Here is a 17,772-nt window from a genome sequence, read left to right on the forward strand (position 1 = left end):
GGCCCCAAGTTTGTTGAATGTCTTTCCAGGCCCCCAGAACCCGGGCAGTGAGGAATGTGAGGAGACATGCTTGTTCTTCCATCATCAAGACATGTCGTGACTACCCCCAGCTCGTACTGGTAAGCCCCTGGACTCTGACCAGTAGCCACTGAGACCTGTTGAGTTTAGTTACACTGTTCTGTAAATCCAGCCCTAAGTATACCTCATATAAAGAGAAAGCTAGGAACTGTATGTAGCTTTGCTTCAAGTAAGTATCCCTGAGTCGAGGGCCTTCTTCTTCTCCTACTTAGTAATGGAGTTAAAAATGCAGATTATTCCCTCAAAATGTGTGGTTCTTTTCCATATAGATGACCAAGTTTTCCCTGTCAGTGTACACGTTTTTACCGTACTAGGTGGTATTCTTTACTACTGCCAAATGGTGTGCCTAATCTTGAGAGAAGCCAGATGCAAATCCCAGCCTGTTTTGGAGGGTTGCTAGAGGAAATTTTGTACTATTCCAGATTACAAATTAACCAGAAATTTCTTCTCAATACTGGCAGTTATGTGTCTTCCTAACGTGTATAAACAAACTGATCTTTGTAAATATACTATAAAAGTTGATATAGAAAAAAAGACATTGTTTTCACAGTTGTACTGTGGGGAAGTACAGTTACCCAAATGAGACAAGAACCACCTTCTGCCTGAATTGCCTTGCTTGTTCAGGCAAAAGAACGCTATAACTAAATTACTAAGTGACAGTCTTATAGGCCTGACCTTCCTAGGAATGCCTTGATCCTCTTTCCACCTTCCTTGAGTGACCCACCTCTCCTTGAAAATCAGACCTTCATCACCTTTGGGTATTTTTCTTTGTAATCTGCAGCCCAATTTTGACATGCTTTATAACCATGTGAAGCAACTCCTCTCCAATGAGTTACTCTTGACACAAATGGAGAAGTGTGCCCTCATGGAAGCCCTGGTTCTCATTAGCAACCAATTCAAGAACTACGAGCGTCAGAAGGTGTTCCTAGAGGAGCTGATGGCACCAGTGGCCAGCATCTGGCTTTCTGAAGACATGCACAGGTAGAGGAGATCCTTTGCCCCTGACCCTCACTGCACTGGAGCACCCTTCTATTTTAAGAGCTATTCCCAGGGTGGGAGTATGAGGATATCAAGGCGTGATGACCCCATTGGTGATATTTGAAGTTCAAAAGCAGTCTTTAATTCTCATTGTTGAAAATGTCACCTTCAGTACAGAGGCATAAGGAGAGAGAAGAAATTAGTAAAAGTAGGTAGTATGGTCAGGAGGCCACAGAGTCAGAATTGCTATGGTGTCAACATTGCAGCATGAACCAATGTAGAGAAATGAGAACAGCCAATAGAGGCTGTATAGTAGGCATCGCGTAGACACTTACGTGTGCCCATGGAGCATTCTCAAGCTCACATTCTTTTTGCTAATGACATTTAGAAGTGGGAAGACAAGTAGGCGCCCAGGTGGTTCAATCAGGTCAAGCGTCCAACTCTTGATTTCAGCTCAGGGTTCCCAAGGTTCGTGAGATCAAGCCCTGCGTTGGGCTCTGTGCTGACAGCATGGATCCTGCTTGGGATTCCCTCTCTCCCTCCCCCTCTCCCTCCCCCTCTCTCTCCCCTTCTCTCTCCCCAACTTGAGCATGTGTGCACTCGCTCTCACTCTCTCTCTCTCTCTCAAAGTAAATATTAAAAAAAAAAAGAAGTGGGAGGAGAAATTTAAACCTTCAAATGACAGCTAACAATATGATTAGGTTCCTTTCACTTTCTAACAACTGCTCTTTGGAGCTAAATAATCATAGCTTATTAGCTTTTGTGGAAGAAATTCACTTTGCTTAAAATCATGGTATAACTTGTCTTTGCCACTGCAACCTTCAGAGTGCTGTCAGATGTTGATGCTTTTATTGCCTATGTGGGAGCTGATCGCAAGAGCTGTGACCCAGGCCTGGAGGATCCCTGTGGCTTAAACCGTGCACGAGTGAGTAAACGGCTGGGAATGGGAAGCTGCATTGGCCCCAGGTGGGAATAGGGTGTTGTCATTTGTTGAGTTTCTTAAAGATATTTGTTTTTTTTAATGTGCATGAGAAATCTGGGAGTCTCCACTTCCCTAAGCTTCTCCTTTCTTTTCTTCTTTACTCTTGAATTCTTGTGTTAGTTCCTACAGCAAAGCAGATGGTCTTTTCTTTGAACTCGTTATTTTGACTTTAAGGATCTCTAAATAGCTCTGAAGAGTGAAGTGTAATGAGGAATTAGGTCAGAATTTGGTGGGCAGTATGAGTCCTCCCTGCCACTGCTGTCTGGGAAGTAGAGTCTTAAATGATGATCTAACTTGCAAACCTGAGAGTTTTCAGTTCTTTGCTATTCAAATAAACATTGTTCCTGGTTCCAATATGGCAGAATTCTACTTAACCTGGCAAGTAGTAGGTTGGTTGAGAGTGCCATGAGTGAGGATTAGAGCAAAAGCTGCGAGGGCCCAAGATGGAGGGTGGGTGGGGTGCAAGGTCAGCCAAAACAAGACGAAATGTTGGCAGTCTAAACACTTGGTTGTGAAGCATGTCCGGGCCACCTTCTAATTGGGATCCTACAAGAGCCTCTGGAAGGACAACCTCATGTAAAGGAAACTTCTAGAGCCTACCACTGGTCCTAAAGATGGCAATGAAAGGATCCCTCTTAGATTGACCTTAAAAGAAGGGACAGGAATTTATTTAAATAAACGGGGCTCCTTTCCTTCTCTCCGGCTTCTGTATCACGTTTGCCATAACATTGCATACGGATAATAACACTTGTGGTTTTTCTTGCTCTTTATGGGTATCTTTTGTTTTATGTTTTTCTGTAGATGAGCTTTTGTGTATATAGTATTCTGGGTGTTGTGAAGCGAACTTGCTGGCCCACTGACCTAGAAGAGGCCAAAGCTGGGGGATTCGTCGTGGGTTATACACCCAGTGGCAATCCAATCTTCCGTAACCCTTGCACAGAACAGATTCTGAAACTTCTGGACAATTTGCTTGCCCTTATAAGGTGAGTTGGAATAATAGTTTTTCTGTTGTTGGTGGGTTTCTTTTACCTTAAGAATCTCAGAAGTGTAATCTCCTTACATTTCTTCAGATCATGGTGGTAGTAAATGGGGGATTAGGTCTTCCTTCTCTCTAGATTGGGGTCTCTTTTTAAAAATAATTCTAGCTCTCGCTTGCTTAAGTGTTGCTGTCCAAGTGAACACGTGGAACCTAATCCCAAAATGGCTTTTCTCATTTTGAGCCTTTCCTCTGTGTTCCTCTATTCCTTTATACTTTTAAAAAAAAAAATTTTTTTAATGTTTATTATTTTTGAGAGAGAGACAGAGTGCAAGCAGGGGAGGGGCAGAGAGAGTGAGGGAGACACAGAATCTGAAGCAGGCTCCAGGCTCTGAGCTGTCAGCACAAAGCCCAGTGCACAGGGCTCGAACTCATTAACTATGAGATTATGATCTGAGCCGAAGTTGGACGCTTAACCGACTGAGCCACCCAGGCGCCCCTTTAATTTTTTTTTAATGTTTATTTATTTTTAAGAGAGAGAGAACGTGAGCAGTGGGGGAGGGGGTTCAGAGAGAGAGAGGGAAACACAGACTCTGAAACAGGCTCCAGGCTCTGAACTGTCAGCACAGAGCTGGACATGGGGCCTGAACTCCGGAACGGCGAGATCATGACCTGAGCCAAAGTCGGACGCTTAACCTACTGAGCCGCCCAGGCACCCCGACTTCTTTATGCTTTATCCCTGCTTTTTACTTTAGGTTTTATTTGTCCAGATTTTTGTCACTAAACAAATTGTTGGAAGCAGGACAGTTGCTTTCTCTAGTAGTCCTTCTGGGTGGTATTCAAATGAGCTCATCTGAATTTATGAATAATGACTCTCAAATGGACCAAACATGCAGTGGCTAAACGTGGCAGAGGAAAGCATGATGCATGTTCCTCCTCAGACCAGCAGCATTAGTGTCACCTGAGAACTTGTCTGAAATACAGAATTGGGGCCCCACTCTAGTATTAAATCTGAATCTGTTTTTTAACAAGATCCCCAGGTGGTTTGTGCATACACTAAAGGTTCAGAGTCACTGTTACAAATCATAGGAGCCTAGTGTAAAGTGGAAGTAGGCCAAGCCTAGGCTTGTTGGTTACCTGAGGTATATTTGATGATTCAGGGACATTCGACAGTGAAAAGTAGGTTATAGCTAGAATTTAGTTCTTACTGGCCAAGGCAAAGTTTGATTCCTTTTTTATATTTTATAGTATTTCTGAGTTATATGTAGGTTAGAGCTCCGTTCCAGTGCTTTTGGCCTCTTACTCGGTGGGAAGAGCAGTATCTCAACTGGGCGAGCCAAATTACTCATGTCTTTGGGACGCTGCCCTAGAAGCATACTCCCTAGATCATCAGCTTAAGAATCAAAGGTCTTAATGTTGACCAAATTGGAGAGCTGGAGTATCTGAAAGAGTGGTCACTGGGGATATGTCTGTGGAAATAGGCAGTATTTTGTTCTGATTTCAAAAAGAAGAAAGATTTCAGTAAAGAAGTGGGCATGCATACTGAGAATGTAGTAAAATACTTAATCAAAGAAAGTTTTTTTTCCCATATTGATGTTTTTAAAACCAAAAGGTTCTGGGGCGCCTGGGTGGCGCAGTCGGTTAAGCGTCCGACTTCAGCCAGGTCACGATCTCGCGGTCCGTGAGTTCGAGCCCCGCGTCAGGCTCTGGGCTGATGGCTCGGAGCCTGGAGCCTGCTTCCGATTCTGTGTCTCCCTCTCTCTCTGCCCCTCCCCCGTTCATGCTCTGTCTCTCTCTGTCCCAAAAATAAATAAAAAAAAAACGTTGAAAAAAAAAATTAAAAAAAAAAAAAAAATTAATAAAAATAAATAAATAAATAAATAAATAAAACCAAAAGGTTCTTCTGTAGCTTGGAGAAAACTGCAAGTGATGAGGCCGGGTAGCAACACACACATCAACTGGGCCTTTCTAGGCTTGTGGCTGGAGGCCATGTGGTAAGAACCCAGACTTGGAAAGATGGTTCGTTTCTGTTTTGGCGAGACCTCAATAGTATGGTTGTCCCTATACTTTTCTAAGAGTTCAGTGTTTTTGAAAAATCCCAAAGTCAATCAAAAGAGATTTTGAAAAGTGTTTACCATGGTTATGGAGCAGTTCCATTCTTTTAAGTCATGTACATCTGGAGCTATTAGAGTTTTGTCTTGTTTTTTCAGTAAATTTTATCTTGAAGTATATAAGGGCACAAACAGATATAAGAAAAGGATAGGAATTATGGGTGCATGTAGATGAATTTTCACAAAGCGGACACATCCGTGTGATCAGCATCCAGATCAACAAACAACATTAGCAAACGGTCATTAACCCATTCCTCAAGGGTAACCACTATTCTTACCTTTCAACATTTTGCCTGGTTTTCTGAGCTTTATTAGTCAGAAGCATGCATGCCTTCTTGTCCGGCTTCTCTTGCTCAGTAACATGTTTGTGAGAGTCATCCAAGTTACTGCATGTAGTTGTGGTTTGTTCATTCTCGTTGCAGGTGTGGTAGTCTATCATGTAATTATGCTGTCACTTAGTCATTTAGCATTGACTTTTCAGTAGTTTCCAGCATTTCATTATGACAAACAGTGCAGTGGTGCTGCAGTTTGTATTCTAGTAAATGTGTTTGGTGTACACATAATTTCTGTTGGGTTGGGATGGAATCCTACATGTAGGAGTGGAGTTCTTAGTTTATAAGATATGCATATTTTCGGTTTTATAGACGTCTAGAACCAGATAGTTTTCTAAAGGGTTGTACTCATTTACATTCTCTCCAGTTGTGTATTGGAGCTTTGAGTTTTAACTCCTTGTCAAATAGTCTTATAACACAAGACTGGCTCTTGAGCACTTGAAATGTGATTAATCTGAATTGAGGTAAGGTTTAAGTATAAAATACACACCAGATTTCGAAAACTTAGTACAAAGAAGGAATGTGATATATCTTGTTAATAATTTTTTGTATTGATGTTGAAATGATGGGTTTTTTGTTTTTTGTTTGTTTTTGATTTTTTTTTTTTTTTTTTTTTTTTGGTGCATTGGGTTAATTAAAATATAATTAATGTAACTTGTTTTTGCTTTTTTAAGTTTGCCTGGCTAGAAAATTTTAATTGGCTTATGTGGCTTACATCATATTTCTGTTGGACAGTGTCATTCCTAGTGGGTCAGATGGAGACCACTGAGCAGTACAAAACATTCCTGAAATTAAAGATGATCTAAATAAATGGAAAGGAATCCCATAATCATGAATTGGAAGATTTACTTTTGTTAAGATAGAAAACTACACAAAGCAAACTACAGATTCAATGCAATCCTTGTTAAAATTCCAATGGCCTTTTTTGCAGAAATAGAAAAGTTGGGATCTTCAGATTAGTATGGAATTGCAAGGGGCCCCAGAAAGCTAAAACAATCTTGAAAAAGAAGAACAAAGTTAGGGGACTCAAACTTCTCAGTTTCAAACTCCTCAGTCTCAATTCACTATAAAGTTAATTCTCAAAATAATTCGGTGCTGCCATAAGACCTGTAGAATGATGACCCAATCAGAAAATGGGCAAAAGAGGAGCACCTGGGTGGCTCAGTCAGTTAAGCGTCTGACTTCGGCTCAGGTCATGATCTCACGGTTCGTGAGTTCAAGCCCTGCGTCAGTATCTGTGCTGACAGCCTGGAGCCTGCTTTGGATTCTCCCTCTCCCCCTCTCCCCCTCTCCCCCTCTCCTCCTCTCCTCCTCCTCTCCCTCTCCTCCTCTCCTCCTCTCCCTCCGCCCCTCCCCCGCTCATGCTCTGTCTCTCAAAAATAAAAATGAACATTAAAACGTTAAAAAAAAAAATAATAAATAAATAAATAAATAAATAAATAAAATAAATAAACATTAAAACGTTAAAAAAATGGGCAAAAACCTGAACAGACATTGTTCCAAAGAAGTTATCAAATGGCCAACAAGCCCATGAAAATATGCTCATCATCATTAGACATTAGGAAAATGCAAATCAAAACTATGAGCTACCATTCCACATTCAGTAGGATGGTTGTAATAAAAAGTAATAATTTTTTAATTAAAAAAATGTTTTTTTCATGTTTATTTTTGAGAGAGAATGTGAGTGGGGGAGGAGCAGAGAGAGAGGGGGGGACACAATCTGAAGCAGGCTCCAGGCTCTGAGCTGTTAGCACGAAGCCCATCGCAGGGCTCAGACCCACAAACTGTGTGATCATGACCTGAACTGAAGTTGGAGGCTTAACCAACTGAGCCACCCAGGTGCCCCAAAAAGTAATAATTTAAAAAAAAAAAACAAAATTCTACGTGTTGACAAGGATGAGGAGAAACCCTTGTTCATTGCCTATGGGAACATAAAATGGTTCAACTACTATGGAAAATACTTTGGCAACTTTTCAGAAAATTAAATATAGAATTACACGACTTAGCATTTCCACTCACACGTATGTACCCAAAAGAATTGCCAATAAGTACACAAACGAACACTTGTTGACGCAGACAAATACTTGCTGACAATTGTTCTTCCAGCACTGTATCACGGTAGCCATTTGGTGGAAACAACTCAAATGTCCTTCCGTGGTTGAATGGATGAACAAAACATTGTACGTGCACATAATGGGATTTTGTTCAGCCATAAGAAGGAATGAAGTACTGTTAGCATTTTATAATGTAGCTGAATCTTGAAAACATTATGCTAAGTGAAAGAAGCCAGACACAGAAGACCACTATTGTGTAATTCCCTTTGTGTGAAATATCTAGAATAGGTAAATCTATAGAAACAGTAAATTGGTGGTTGCCAGAAGTTGCGGGAAGGGAGAAATGGAGATAACCTGCTACTACTTAACTGTTCCTACATTTTTAGTGCAAGTGTGCAGGGGAAGGCAGAGGGAGAAAGAATCCCAAGCAGGCTTCACACTGACAGCACTGAGCCTGATGTAGGGCTCCATCTCACAAACCGTGAGATCATAACCTGAGCCAAGATCAAGAGTAGGATGCTTAACCAACTGAGCCACCCAGGCCCCCTGTAACTATTCTACTTAATGGTTATGGGGGAAGAATGTGATCTGTCCTTGGCCCCTACAGTTCCTTGGCCCCTATAGTTCCCTGGTGTGAAACCTTTAAAAGTTGAGCTGATGATTGCACAACATTGTGAATGAATGTCATAAATACCACTGAATTGTATACATTTGAAAATGATTAATTTTCAGGGCGCCTGGCTGGCTCCTTTGGTGGAGCATGTGATTCCTGATCTTGAGGTTGTGAGTTCAAGCTCCACATTGGGTGTAGAGATTACTTAAAAATAAAATCTTTAAAAGGAAAAATGTAGTCTTTTGTGTTACTCTTCATTCCAGGAAATGAGCACAAACTTGGGGCACAACTGCATTTAGCAGCAATTCAACAATTGGCTATTAGTGTATCCATGCCCATGGCTTAGTGACTCTAGGCCACAGCCAGGCTCAGAAAGCTCAGATAAATTAAAGAATGACCACAAGGCCACAACTTAGGATGCAGTTTCTTCTACCCCTGCCTTGGTACAGGAGGAGGGCTATGAGACTAGTGTGTAATATATGCGTATCAGCCCCCACCTTGTTTCTAAGTGTGCCATCCTCTTACTCACCTTTGCTCATGCTGTTCCCCCTCACCTTTCCTCTTCTTTGCCTCAAATGCCTATTAAGTCATCAGGCTTTAACTCCAATGTTACCTGACCCTTCATTCTCTCCATGAGAGTTAACTGCTCCTTTCTGAATGCTCCTGAAGCCTTTTTAATGTGGCTGTCAAAGATTTGCCTGCTCCGTGAATGATTTCTTAAACAAGATGCAAGAAAAACCACGGTAAAGGTCAGTACGTTTGTGTTAAAACAAAAGCCCAGGAGGGGGCGCCTGGGTGGCTCAGTTGGTTAAACCTCCAGTTCTTGATTTCAGCTCAGGTCAATGATCTCACGGTTTTGTGAGTTCAAGCCCTGTGTCGGACTCTGCGCTGGCAGCACGGAGCCTGCTTGGGATTCTCTCTCCCTCTTTCTGCCCCTCCCCCACTCGTGTTCTCACTTTCTCTCTCTCAAAATAAATAAATCAACAACAGCAACAAAAAAACTAAAGCCCAGGAAGATGACAGAGTAGGAAGCACCAGGAATCTGTCACCCCATCTAGAGAACAGTTGTATTGGCAGAATCTGTGTTGATTTTGGAACTCTGGAATCTTGAAGGCTTGCACCTTCCAGGGGAAGATTTGAACAGTAAATTGTGGTAATTTCAATCAATATCAGCTCCTAGCACAGTAGCAGCTACCCAGACCCCAGCCCTTTGACAGGCAGCTGGTGTTTCTGGAACAGTTTGTACACAGCTTGCAGAGCCAGGGTGAGCAAAATGGATCTAGCTCCCTAAATATTAGAGATCTGTGCTCTGATCACTGATTGCTACTTCTGATCACAGAGGTGCAGATACAGAAGTTGGCAGTGGTTATTGTACCTTTTCCCATTGTTGTAAGCCTCTTCCCTTCCTACTGAAGTAACATTGAGGAGATTTAAAGGGCCAGTCCCTCCCCCCCTTCATTTTTTGCCTTTCCTTTTTGTGAGCCACACTTTAAAGATTAGGGCATTCTAAACTGCATATATGGGGAAAATTAAAAAGTGGTCATGCATGACCAGGGAAAGGCTCAGAAAAGACCTGAAAAACCATTAAGTTAATACCTCAGTGGATCTTTGGCACAGAGATAGCCTACAACAATCAAACAACAGGATGGGGAAGGAGAAGAATATGATTTTCAGAATTAACCACAACATTAGACCCAAATGTCTGGTGTTCAGCCAAAAATCAGAAGGCATGCAAAGAAACAGGAAAATATGACCCATTCAGAGGAGAAAATAAATTAACAGAATCCGTCTCTGAAGAAGATCTAATGGGAGATCTACTGGACAAAGACTTTAAAACAGCTGTCTTGGGGCGCCTGGGTGGCTTGGTCGGTTGAGCGTCCGACTTCGGCTCAGGTCATGATCTCATAGTTCATGGGTTCGAGCCCCACGTTGGGCTCTTTGCTGACAGCTCAGAGCCTGGTGCCTGCTTCAGATTCTGCATCTCCTTCCCCCTTCCCCATTTATGCTCTCTCTCTCTCTCTCTTTCAAAAATAAATAAAGATTAAAAAAAAATTTAATTAAGAAAATAAAACAGCTGTCTTAAAGATGCTCAAAGAATTAGAGAAAGATGTGGAGAAAGAAATAATGTGTGAACAAAATGGTAATATCAATAAAGAAACAAAACCTAAAAGGAAGCAAAAAAATGCTAGAGCTGAGAAGTACAGTAACTGAAATGAAAAATTCACTAGAGAGATTCAAAGGCGGATTTCAACAGCAGAGTGCAGGGCTGCCTGGCTGGCTCAGTCAGAGGAGCATGTGACTATTGACCTCAGGGTCATGAGTTCAAGTCCCATATTGGGTGTAGAGATTACTAAAATAATTTTTTTAAAGAAGTGCAGATAGGACAATGGAAATTAATGAGGCTGAAAATGAAAAAAAAGATTAAGGGAAAAGGAACAACCTAAAGAACCTGTGGTCACTCAAAGTAATATGAATCGTGGGAGTACAGCGTTGGTGGGTATATAAAATGGTACAGCTGCTGCAGAAAAGAGTTGAACAGTTCCTCAAAAAAAAAGAAAAAAAAATGCTATATGATCCAACAATTCCATTTGTGAGTTTTCAAAAGAATTGAAAGCAGGGTCTCAAAGAGGTATTTATATACTCAAATTCATAGCAGGACTATTCACTCTAGCTAAAACGTGGAAGCAGGAGTGCCCCGGCTGGCTCAGTCAGTAGAGCATGTGACTCTTGATATCGGGGTTGTAAGTTCGAGCCCCACATTGGGTGTAGAGATTACTTAAAAATAAAATCTTTTTTAAAAAATATGGAAGCAACCCAAGTGTCCATCAGAGGATGAATGTGATAGATTAGGTGCCATAGAGTATCATTCAGCTTTTAAACGGAAGGAAATTCTTCAATATGCTACAACATTAATGAACCTTGAGGACATTGTGCTAAGTGAAATAAACCAGTCACAAAAGGACAGATCCTATATGGTTCCAGTTATACAAGATGCTTAGTATGGTCAGAATCATAAAGACAGTATAGTGGTTGCCAGGAGCTGGGGGAGAGAGGAATGGGGAGATATTGTTTAGTAGGTACAGAGTTTCAGTTTTATAAGCCAAAAATGGGGGGAGGGGGGTGGTGAAGGTTGCACAACAGTATGAGTGTATGTAGCACCACTGAACTGTATGCTTAAAAATGATAAATTTGGGGGTGCCTGACTGACTCAGTTGGTAGAGCATGCAACTCTTAATCTCAGGGTTCTAAATTCAAGCCCCACGTTGAGTGTAGAGATTACTTAAAAATGTTTTTTAAAAATGCTCAATTTTATACGTATTTTACCAAAATGGGAAAAACAGGGGGCATAAAGCCTACTGGAAATATCAATGTAAGCAAATCAGCCACAGACCGGGAGAAGGTATCTGCAACCCATGAGTTGCAAAGCACCAGTATCCAGTGATTCTACCTGTCTGTGTCCACCATAGAGACATAACAGACTCTCGCACACGTACCCAAGGATACCTCTGCAGAAAAGCTCATTGCTAGAAATGGAGACAAACTTACTAGCTCTCAGGGGAGACATACTGGAATTAATTGGTATTCTAAAAGTTTAAATGATTGTACTGAGTGTAAATGATTAGATGTACAATGTTGAGGGTACCTGGCTGGCTCAGAAGAGCATGCGACTCTTGATCTCAGGGTCATGAGTTTGAGCCCCATGTTGGGTGCAGAGGTTACTTAAATAAAACTGGAAAAGAAAACAGTGCTGAGCATTTTTTTAACTTAAATAAGCATGGTCTAAAATGATCTGGTCGGTGTGCTGCTTAAATATTTAATCCTGATGGTGTCTCTTATGTAATTTTCTCTCTGTTTGAAATGTTTTTATAATTAACTTTTAGAAGAAAAATAAGTAGATATGCTCTCCGGCTGTAGATGGTTCAGTGGTGCCGTTGGTTATGGGCAAGAGGGCTGACATCTGTGGATGGCAGGTAGCTCGGGCCTATGGTCATTGCTCCCTAGCCATGCACAGCCAGTGAGTGCTCCGGTGAGTCATTTTGGTCTCATGTTGGGAACTGTGACTCTTCTTTGAGGAGGCAGAAACAACTATCAGAGCATTCTAGGGTCCATGCTCTTAGAGTGAGACCCAAATATCTGAAAAGTAGGGGCATTTTATTACCTTCTCTGTGTTCCTGCCTATAAAAACACAGTGCCTCTAACATTTCATCCTATGTCACCTGCAGTCTGCAAATTGGGAGTGTTTAGGCAATTGTCTCAGGATTAAAAGAATTTCCCTTTCTGGCTTTAGACTGTGATGCCATCCAGCTGTCTGTAGGATTTGCTTCTCGTCTTGATTGCTTCTAGGTGTTGAATGCTATACAACCAAATACTCTATTCCTGTTTCCAGGGAAACATTTAAATGTTTATACCCTATTTTCTTTTCCCTGCAGGGAGCAGTGTTGACAGGGAGATCTTGTCTATGTAAAGTATTTCACCTGAATTACAAGGTGAAACCCATTCTTTCCTTCTGCAGCAGACTAGGAAAAGTTCACATAGTATCCTTGTTTCTTGCAGAACTCACAATACTTTATATGCACCAGAAATGCTAGCCAAGATGGCAGAGCCTTTCACGAAGGCTCTGGATATGCTTGAAGCGGAAAAATCTGCTATTTTGGGTAAGAAATCTAACTTTTTTTTTCTTGTCTTGAAGTTTGCCTTATCTCTCACGGACTCCTCAGGCAGCTTCAGTGTGCTGTGTGTCATCACCTCCTTCTCACCTAGCACTACTTGACTGTTTTTGTCATGGAGTTCCTACAGGGTCTCTAGGAACAAGTGCGTTTACTTCATTATCTTAGGGTATAGAGGTCTTTGGAGGCTGTTTCTCCCCTGTGTTAACCCTGTGTAGTGGCATGTGTCAGAGCCTTTAGATTATAAATAAACCACGGTTTTCTGCCATGAAGGATATTAGCGTACTTTCCTGCTTTCATATGTGAAGAAAAAAGGCGTTAAAATGGTTAAGTTCAAATTGCTTTAATTAGCAAAATATTATATGTGTTACCAAAAATTTCAAAGGAATAGATCCTAAACCATGTTTCCCATTTGTTACCTTGATTCGAATGTTGCTTTAACTCATTCTTCCCATTAGCAGATAACTGTGCAATCGTGTGACATGTGCTGTAAAGGAAAGTGGCCATGTGTTTATTGGGAGACCTCACCCAGTGTTGGAGAGGAATCAGAAGACTACCTCCTAGTGGAGACTTGAAGGAGGAGTAGGAAAGATCTCATCAGGCTGGGGGGCAAGAGAAGATGTTGAGCATTGTGGGCAAGCAGAATGGCAGGTAGAAGATCCTGAGGCATGTAGGAAAGAGCTTGGTATGTCTAGGGAATAGAGAATGGTGACTCATGTGGCTGGAATAGAGAGCAAGGCAGTGGTTAGAAGTTAGAGCCAGAGACATCCAGAGTTGTCTAAATAAACCGTGTGCCCATTTCTAAAGCTTCATGCTGGCTCACCATCACAGTCCCCACGGTATCTCTTCATTCCCAGCCATAACCTCTGCCTGGGCCTAGTTGTGATTAAGCAGTGAGCATTCCCCAGCTGTGACATTCATGAAAGGAAGGGTGTTAGTTTGCCTTTCCGGAACTTGTGTCTGCCTCGGCCTACATGGTCCTGGACCATTTCCTGTAGCACCACTGCATTAAGGTCCACATTACAGGGGGGAAAAAAAGAAGAAGAACTTCCAAGAAATATCTTGCAATCAATTTAAAAAGTAGCTGTCGCTTTACCACCCATTACCCTCGCCTCCATTCAGCCATTCAAACTAAGCCAGGAATTCCTGTTGTAGAAATAGATGGTGACCCAAAACATACTAGAATGGACAAACAGTTCCCCTCTAGCAGCTTCCAGCCATGAGCAAGACTTGAAATATAAAACTGTCTCTGATGGGATGTATAGATCTTTTGGATCTTATAGAACTCTTAAATTATACTATGATTAGTTTTCATTTTGGGTTTCATTAGTTTCATGATCAGATCATTTTGATCTGCTATATATCTTGGGCTTTTGCTTAAAATGTTGCTTGAAAAAGAGGTTCCACAACTGAAAAAGGGAAGAGGGCATTCCCAGTGCTTTTGGAGAGATCATTTTGAGCTGTCATTGTGTGTTTTGGTATAAGTCCCATCTGGAGAAACCCCCCAGCAAAAGTTGGAGTGCCCAGGTCTAGTCTGAAGTCCTGCATACTTAAATAGTTTCCACCTTTCCCCACCAAAACAGTGTTGTAACAGTCACTTTGAGGGAAGCTCTTAGCACCTCCAGCTGGTAGAAGACTCGGCCAGCTGTTTTGCGTTTACAGCACTTCTCACCCCCACTTCCAAACCATATGTGCCTGCTGTAGGGTGTTGGCAGGTAAGACCCTTGGCAGCAGAACAGCATGTTCCTGACCCATCTTTCTCCATAGGATTACCTCAGCCCCTCTTGGAACTGAATGACTCTCCTGTCTACAAAACGGTCTTGGAAAGAATGCAGCGTTTCTTCTGCACCCTCTATGAAAACTGGTAAGGAACTGACGCTATCTCCCCATATTTTCTTTTTATTTCTTTTTAAAATTTTTAATGTTTATTTTTGAGAGAGAGAGAGAGAGAGAGAGAGACAGAGTGTGAGAGGGGGAGGGGCAGAGAGAGAAGGTGACAAGAATCCAAAGCAGGCTCTAGGCTCCGAGCTGTCAGCACAGAGCCCGATGCGGGGCCCAAATTCACAAACAAGTGAGATCATTACCTGAGCCGAAGTTGGACACTTAACCAACCGAGCCACCCAGGCGCCCCTCCATATTTTCTGTTTAGACATGCATAGTAAAGGAATGTCATGGATAGGACTTTCGATGTAGAATTCTAGTGTACAGGTAAGATGAAGCAAGAATTTGACAGGAGACCAGTGATTGTAGTGCCACACCAAAATGAACTGGCTGGCTTTCATGTGTATGCTTTTTTATAATTGTCATAGTGCCTCAGTCCTAGCCATGACTTGAGTGAGATTCTATGCCTAACTTGTCTGCTTCCAGTGCCTAAAATGATGAGACCACAGTATAAGATACAGTGAGTGGTGATGCATTTTCTCAGAGCCCTCACTACTCATAGCTGCTTTTTTTTGTGAGAGCATGAGCAGGGGAGGGACAGAGAGAGGGAGAGAACCCCAAGGAGGTTCCACACTATAAGTGCAGAGCCCAGCTCAGGGCTCGATCTCAAAAACGGTGAGATCATGACCTGAGCTGAAATCAAGACTCAGACACTTGACTGACTGTGCCACCCAGGCTGCCTCTGGAGGCAGCTAGCCGGACTTTGTCTTTGGGTCCTGGTTGTAGGATGGGGAGGTAACTTGCCCTCCTGTAGCACACCACACTCCAGGCATTGTCCTTAGTCACCCACCGCTCCAATCAGCCAAGCTAACAAAAAGAGAATCTTCATTGACAATCCATATTGCTTATGAAGTAATGATTGCTATTGTTGCTCTTGGGTGCCAACATCTGTCTTTAAAAAGATGCTACATCGGGGCACCTGGCTGGCTCAGTCAGTTGAGCATCCAACTCTTGGTTTCAGTTCAGGTCATCATCTCATGGTTCATGGGATCGAGCCCCATGTCAGGCTCTGCACTGACAGCACAGAGCCTGCTTGGGATTTTCTTTCTCTTTCTCTTTCTCTTTCTCTTTCTCTTTCTCTTTCTCTTTCTCTTTCTCTTTCTCTTTCTCTTTCTCTTTCTTTCTCTTTCTCTTTCTCTTTCTCTTTCTCTTTCTTCTTTCTCTTTCTTTCTCTTTCTCTCTCTCTCTCCCTCCCTCCCTCCCTCCCTCCCTCCGTCCTTCCCCCTGCCCCTCCCCAACTCACACATGCTCTCGTGCTCTCTCTCAAAATAAATAAACATCTATCAAGTGTCTAAGCTTAAAGGTGGGTGAGGGGTGTGGTACTGATTAAGCTTAAGTTCTCTTAAGGAGTAAATGCAGTTTCTTTTCTAGCTGAGAAGTGTAGACTAGAAATTCCTGGGGCATTCAGAGCTAATAATAACAAATGTGGGATGTAAATGCTGTGGTTTTTCCCTTACAGTTTTCATATCCTAGGGAAGGCAGGTCCTTCCATGCAGCAGGACTTTTACACCGTGGAGCACCTTGCTACTCAGCTCCTCAGCTCGGCCTTTGTCAACTTGAACAATATTCCTGACTACCGACTCAGACCCATGCTTCATATCCTTTCCAAAGTCCCTAGATAACCCAGAGGGCCAGAAGATTGAAGACAGGAACAGCTGTCAGACACCGGAGGAGGCAGAGCTGAGCAGTGTGGAATAGATGGAATCCTTTATCTATGTGTGTGATAACCCCATTAAACAGAAAAAAAGATTCATATAAATGGCAGGAAAAATATGAAGGCAGTCCAGGGCTCTTGAAAGTGTTCTCCTGAGGGGTAGATCTTGACCATCCCACTTCTTGGAAATGTGAAAGATAAAAGCTTTTATCTCTTTTCTGTATCCTGTCAGGTGCCTCCTCATACTTCATTCTCATTTGGACTCTTTTCTGTTTTCGAGAGTATCTCTCTTCCCAGAAGTTACAAGGAGAATGGTAAAAGAGAGTTTATTATGAAGGTGTCCCTCTTCTTTTTTCCTTCCAGGCAAATAAGTGCCCATAATGGGCAGCCTGGGATTTCTGGAAAAGAGCTTGAAGAGTTTTGCCTGTTAAGACAGAATGTCCATGGCATCTTGCAGGTCCTTTGGGGGTTGACTCTGCCCGAGGGCATAGCCTGCTGCCTGGCAGGTTTCCAGCCTGGCAGGTGAGGGGATGCCTTGGAATGGGAGGGGTATGTGCTCATGTTCTAAAACTTCTTAACCTGCCGCGGCATGGGTCTTTGTGAAGCCTCTGGTGCTCTTCTGTCCCCCAGAGCACTATGAAGCCCTGGTGTCTCCAATCCTTGGACCTCTTTTCACCTACCTCCACATGGTAAGAGATCGGTCAGAAAGGATAGCAAAGAGCCCTCTTGGGCAGGTTGGCCTCTCATGAGTCTTGCAAGTCAGGAGTTCCTGGAAGTATTTCCTGGCTCTGTCCAGATGGCCACACAGCTGTCCCACTCCAGCAGACTTTTCCTTGCTGCAGTGGATTGAGCACCCCCGAGAACTAAACTGGTTTGGTTGCCCTTGAAGACCTGCAGACTCCACTTCTGCTCCTGACCTCCTATTAACTGAGGAGAGGTGGTCAGGGGAGTGCTTCCTCTGGGTCTGTTTCCCTGATGGTGGAATTAAGCAGGAGGACCAGCTGGGTGGAGAACAGATGTGTCCAGAGAGACCTGGGAATTGTATAGTATTGTTGATCCTTTTGAAGCAAAGAAGTGTTTCGTACACTGTCCTCGTCACTTTGTTTACCTTATGGGGTCTCCCAGGGCTCTGTCATTGAGATCTAGAATCATCCTTGGCTAATTCTAATCATGAAGTGGACTTAGATATTGTGTGTTCCAACCTCCTCACCACTACTGCCATTTATTTCCCTTTTGTTTTCCCAGAGGCTTTCCCAAAAATGGCACGTCATCAACCAGAGGAGCCTGCTGTGGTAAGGAACATCTCTCCTCCTGTGGAAGTACTGGCAGCCAGCTTTGGGGTGGGAGATGAGAGACAGTGGGAAGGGGAAGTTCTGCCATTCAAGG

The 17,772-nt window shown here is 42.7% G+C and overlaps 1 protein-coding gene across 2 annotated transcripts in view; it reads left to right on the forward strand.

Moving 5' to 3' along the window:
• The window catches only part of XPO5 (exportin 5), a 47,138-nt gene that overhangs the window by 25,551 nt on the left and 3,815 nt on the right, over positions 1–17,772 (forward strand). For both annotated transcript variants that reach the window (XM_019457236.2, XM_019457235.2), the window contains 9 exons: positions 30–119; positions 860–1,059; positions 1,882–1,981; positions 2,840–3,021; positions 12,679–12,779; positions 14,559–14,655; positions 16,192–16,328; positions 16,978–17,075; positions 17,632–17,678. In XM_019457236.2, the coding sequence (XP_019312781.1) occupies positions 30–119; positions 860–1,059; positions 1,882–1,981; positions 2,840–3,021; positions 12,679–12,779; positions 14,559–14,655; positions 16,192–16,328; positions 16,978–17,075; positions 17,632–17,678 (1,052 nt within the window). The remainder of the gene's footprint in view (positions 1–29; positions 120–859; positions 1,060–1,881; positions 1,982–2,839; positions 3,022–12,678; positions 12,780–14,558; positions 14,656–16,191; positions 16,329–16,977; positions 17,076–17,631; positions 17,679–17,772) is intronic.

This window comes from Panthera pardus, unplaced genomic scaffold (genome assembly GCF_024362965.1).
Source record: "Panthera pardus isolate Hobbes unplaced genomic scaffold, ASM2436296v1 HiC_scaffold_17, whole genome shotgun sequence".
Classification (NCBI taxonomy): domain Eukaryota; kingdom Metazoa; phylum Chordata; class Mammalia; order Carnivora; family Felidae; genus Panthera; species Panthera pardus.